Genomic DNA, 5,000 nt, shown 5'->3' on the forward strand with positions numbered 1-5,000 from the left:
CCTCTCCTCAGTGAAAGACACATGAAAGCCCGCTTGGAGTTTGCAAAAAAAAGCACCTAAAGGACTCTCAGACTGTGGGAAACAAGATTCTGTGGTCTGATGAAACCAAGATTGAACTGATTGAATTTTAACGATTTCAGCTTAAGGCTGCAACATAACAAAATCTGAAAAAAGAGAAGGGGTCTGAATACTTTCTGAATGCACTGTATATATATAATATGTTTGTGATGTACAACTTGCTGTCTTTTGATTAAACCTTTCAGGGAAGAAAAGGATACGTATGCCTAGTTGTCAATAAAGCAGAGATGACCAAATGTAATTCTGCTTGAAAGTTTGTTCTATTGTTTTGAGCATATATCATAAGTTTCTTTGAAAAATTAATGTTAATATTCAACTCTATTTATGGTCAATTTTCGACGTGGAAGACCCCATCACCATTATAACTATACTGTATTCTTTACATCAAATATAGGTATGTCAAATTATTGAGAGCCTAGTATGGCAGCCTATAGATCTAGGGTGAAAATTATTTTATCTTTGAAAAACGTTCTGAAAATTCATCACATTGAGGAGTTGTATGATACTCCGTTCCAATGCATTTAGATGTACTTTGTTCTAATAGAGCAGGTCGTTTGGCACTATTTTCTGTGGAATGTTTTAGCAAGCAGGTGGCTTATCTGTTGATCAGAAGTGAAATTTATGGCTGTATAATTTTATGGATATTATGCTTCCAAACACGAGGTGACTGATCACTCCATGGCCCACAACCCACAGGATTTCCTGGTCTGCAGCTCCGATACCTTTTGGATCCGAGTATTTTGGAGCCAGGCGCAATGCGCTACTTCCATCGCTACATGGCTCAACACACATTGGTTTTTGATGTCTGGGATGGGGATTCCATGCTGCTCATCGGCTCCTGTTCCGTGAAGATGAAAGTGAGCAAACGTCTGTGGCGAGGGACCACTTGTACTATTTATGATCACGCATACGTCATCTCCATTAACATGTGTGAAACCTTTCCATGACCATATCAAGTGGGAATGAACCTTTGTGTCCCCACTCGTATGGCAGAAGCCCAAATTATACATCTATATATTGCATACTCAAATATAATGAATTTTTTTACTCCTCCAGTATGCTCGATATATGTATGCTCTTTCACTTCCTTCCCTTACTTTTAGTTGTATACCAAGTCGAGGCTCGTGTAAAATCTAACACATAGAACAGATAATAAAGGGAGCGGGAGACAAGACAGGGAGAGAGACGGAAGCACAACAACATTAGGGAACAGGGATATCGGGAGATCTGTGGAAGGGAGTGGGGTGGGGTACATGGGATAAACAAGATGGACACTCAGGAAACAAAATAGTGAATTTGAAGGAGGTGGGTTTTGGGTATACTAACATGGGTAGAAAAGCTCAAGGTTTTGGATGGGGGTGGGGGGGGGTGGAGGGGGAGAAAGTACTCACACACCTTGACTTTTTTCACATTTTCTTGTTACTGCCAGAATTTAAAATGGATTAAATTGAGATTGTTTTGCCACTCATCTACATATAATTTTTATTTTTCTAATTTTTTACAAAATAATTAAAAATTAAAAGCTGAAATGTCAGGTCAATCAGGTCAATCAGGTCAGGTCAATAAATAAATCAACTCCTTTGCTATGACACTCTAAATTGATCTCAGGTGCATCCCATTCCCTTTAACCATTCTTGAGATGTCTCTACAACTTTATTGTGGTCCACCTGTGACCAATTCATTTGGTTGGACATGATGTAGAAAGAAACACACCTTCACAAAGAAGCATCCCTATTGTGAAGCATGGTGGTGGCAGCATCATGCTATGGGAATGCTTTTCAGCTGCAGTGAATGGGAGACTTGTATGGATAGAGGTAACAATGAGTGGACTCAAATACAGGCAAATCCTTGAGGAGAACCTGCTTCAGAGTGCAAAAGACCTGAGACTATGGCGAATATTTATGTTTAACAGGACAATGACCCCAAGCATACAACCAAAGCAACACTGGAATGGCTTCAGAACAAGAACGTGACAGTCCTTGAGTGGCCCAACCAAAGCCCAGGCTTGAATCCTATTGATAATCTGTGGAAAAACTTGAAGATTGCTGTTCACCGACCATCCCCATCCAACTTGACAGAGCTTGAGCAAATCTACAAGGAAGTATTGGAGAAACTCCTCAAATCCAGATGTGCAAAGCTGGTGCAGACATACCCAAGAAGACTACAAGCTGTAATCGCTGCCAAATGCGATTCTACGAAGTATTGCCTCAGGGGGTTGAATACTTATATAAATTAGATATTTCTGTATTTGATTTTTAATTAGTTTGGAAAATTTTCTAAACAAAAATAAATATCCACTTTGCCATTATATGGGGAATTATGTGTAGATGAGTGACAAATGTCTCAAATTAATCCATTTTAAATTCAGGCTGTAACACAACAAAATGTGAAAAATTCAAGTGGTGTGAATACTTTCTGTGGATACTGTATAAGAAAACCGTTTGTCTGTGTCGCCATTTTTCTCAGAGATGGCTGAACAGATCTTCGTCAAACTTTCAGGGGTTCATCAGTGAGTGTCGCGGAGTGTTTTAAGCAAAATAAATTGAAAATTGATTTTTTTTTTTTTTTTTTAAATCGCTCTATAGTGCCTGAGTCTTTGTAGCTATGTGGAAGGTAATATAAAATGATCCCCAATGTGTGGTGTGTGTGTGTGTGTGTGTGTGTGTGTGTGTGTGCGTCCATGTGTCTGTCTGAGATATTTCCAATAGTAGGTGTAGGGAAGCCCCTACCTCCCCCCCCCCCCCCCCCCCCACCCCTTCTCCCTTGACATATCACGTGCCTTCGATACGGTCTGGCACCCTGGTCTGCTCACCAAACTCTCCTCCTATGGTATCCATGGAAATCTCCACGCATGGCTTGTGGAGTTCCTCTCTAGTCGTAGTCAACGTATGGCCCTGAATGGATTTCTCTCATCTCCCCTTCCTGTTCAGGCTGGAGTTACCCAAGGCAGTGTTCTGGGCCCTGTGCTTTTTCTGGTCTTCATCAATGATCTCTCTGACTCTCCTAAAAATCCTCTCTACCTCTTTGCTGATGACTCCATTCTCTGCCACTCCATTCCTCATCCCTCAGATCGGCAGTCTGCAGCCTTCTCACTCTCTGCAGACCTGGACAAAATTACAGACTGGGCAAACAAGTGGAACATGTCTTTCAATCCTGACAAATCTCACACTCTCACTATGTCTCTCTGAAAAGTGTCTGGAAAACCCTCCCATCTACTTTCTCAACAATCCTCTTGAAGAAGTTCTGTCACTCAAGCTTTTGGGTCTCACTATCTGCCATGATCTTTCCTGGGAAAACCACATTTCCAATCTGGCCTCCAAAGCCAGTCGCCGACTGGGCATCCTCCCCCGTACGAAGTCCTTCCTTGGCACACCTGAGCTCCTCACCACATACAAGGCTTTCAACCGCAGCTCAATGGAATACTGTTCTCCCCTCATGGTCGGTGCTCCTGTCTCACACCGAGCTCGGCTTCACGCTGTTGAAACCAAAGCTTTCAGAATCATTGGAATCTCCCGCAATGAAGCTAACTCCGAGGGCCTTTCACTCACTCACCGCAGGCAGGTTGGTGGTCTTTCTGTCTTCTACCGACTCCTCTCCGGCCTTGCTCCCCCAGCTCTCTCTGTGCTTTGTCCCCCAAAGATTCCTTCAGGTCGCACAAGATCTGCCAGCAACCCTCTGATGGTTAAACTGCCGAAATCTCGGCTCTCTGCTCACCTTCACTCTTTCATTCCTCTTTTCTCCTGCCTCTGGAACAAACTCCCACACTCCCTTCAATCCCACTCCACCCTCCAGGTCTTTAAAACAGCTGTTCACCACCATCTCTTATCTTCCCCTCTCCAAAACCTTGATCTTTTCTACCCCCACTAATTCACCCCAGATCCACTTTGTTTGAAATTCCAACTTCTTTCCTGGAAGTCCTTGCAGTGTCCATATGTTTTATACCTCTCCCACCTCCCCGCCCCTTCCCATGCCGCCTCCCCCCAAGCCCTCTCCCTCCCCCAGATCTCCCGATGTCCCTGCTCTCAAATGTTGTGTTTGTGCTTTCCCTTCTCTCCCCATCTTGTCTACCGCTACCCTTATTATATGTTTTGTGTGTCTGTTTGATTTTTTTTGTGTGATAAATATTTGCTCTTTCACGAGCCTCGATCCTGTATACAAAAAAAAAAAAATAATAATAATAATAATAATAATAATACAGAGAAAATGGAATTTATTTCTTCAAAATGCCAACAGAACTAGAACATCACCGGGCAATGCCAGTTACTCCTGCTAGTATAGGATATAATAAAATCAAACAAACATCGCATCATCTTCATTGTGCACCTTTCTAGAAGTCATTTTGGAATTGTTAATTTGGTGAGCGGTGGTGGCTGGTTCACGATGGATTATGGTGTGCACGATGGATTATGGATTATTATGGTGCGAGTCAAGTTTAGTTCTGGTAATTGAAGGTGAATCATGCTAAATTACTGTGCGTATTGGCTGATTATATCCTTCTGGAAGCACGACTCTGGTATTGACTCTGGTATTAGTCTGCAATAGACGAGTACACACAACAATATCCAAAACTTAAACGCTTTGTTAACAAACTATATTCACAACAAAACCAACCTCATTAACATAACTTTAAAAAGACACATAACAAGCCATGGGCTCCCAAAAGCCGAGTTGTTAGGGTTAGGGTCATTGTCACGAAATGACCACCATTGTTTCATTTGTACATGGCCTCTTATGAGCTCATGGTCACATGGTGTTCCACATTGTACTTGCTCACGTCTGTTACACCAACTGACCTGTAACGTAACAATGCGGAACTTTGTGTGGTGGGTATAGGGACGTGCTTATTTGCTAGCAGGGTTAGCATGACATACAGACCAAGGGTTACATCAAAATGTGTGTGTGTATATATATATATATATATA

The 5,000-nt window shown here is 42.2% G+C and overlaps 1 protein-coding gene across 1 annotated transcript in view; it reads left to right on the forward strand.

Moving 5' to 3' along the window:
- NPHP4 (nephrocystin 4) overlaps window positions 1–5,000 on the forward strand; it is a 174,946-nt gene that overhangs the window by 50,776 nt on the left and 119,170 nt on the right. The window contains exon 5 of the mRNA XM_078779516.1: window positions 775–935. Coding sequence (XP_078635642.1) covers window positions 775–935 — 161 coding nt within the window. The remainder of the gene's footprint in view (window positions 1–774; window positions 936–5,000) is intronic.

The sequence above is a fragment of the Myxine glutinosa genome, chromosome 6 (genome assembly GCF_964187855.1).
Source record: "Myxine glutinosa chromosome 6, kmMyxGlut1.1, whole genome shotgun sequence".
Taxonomy (NCBI): Eukaryota; Metazoa; Chordata; class Myxini; order Myxiniformes; family Myxinidae; genus Myxine; species Myxine glutinosa.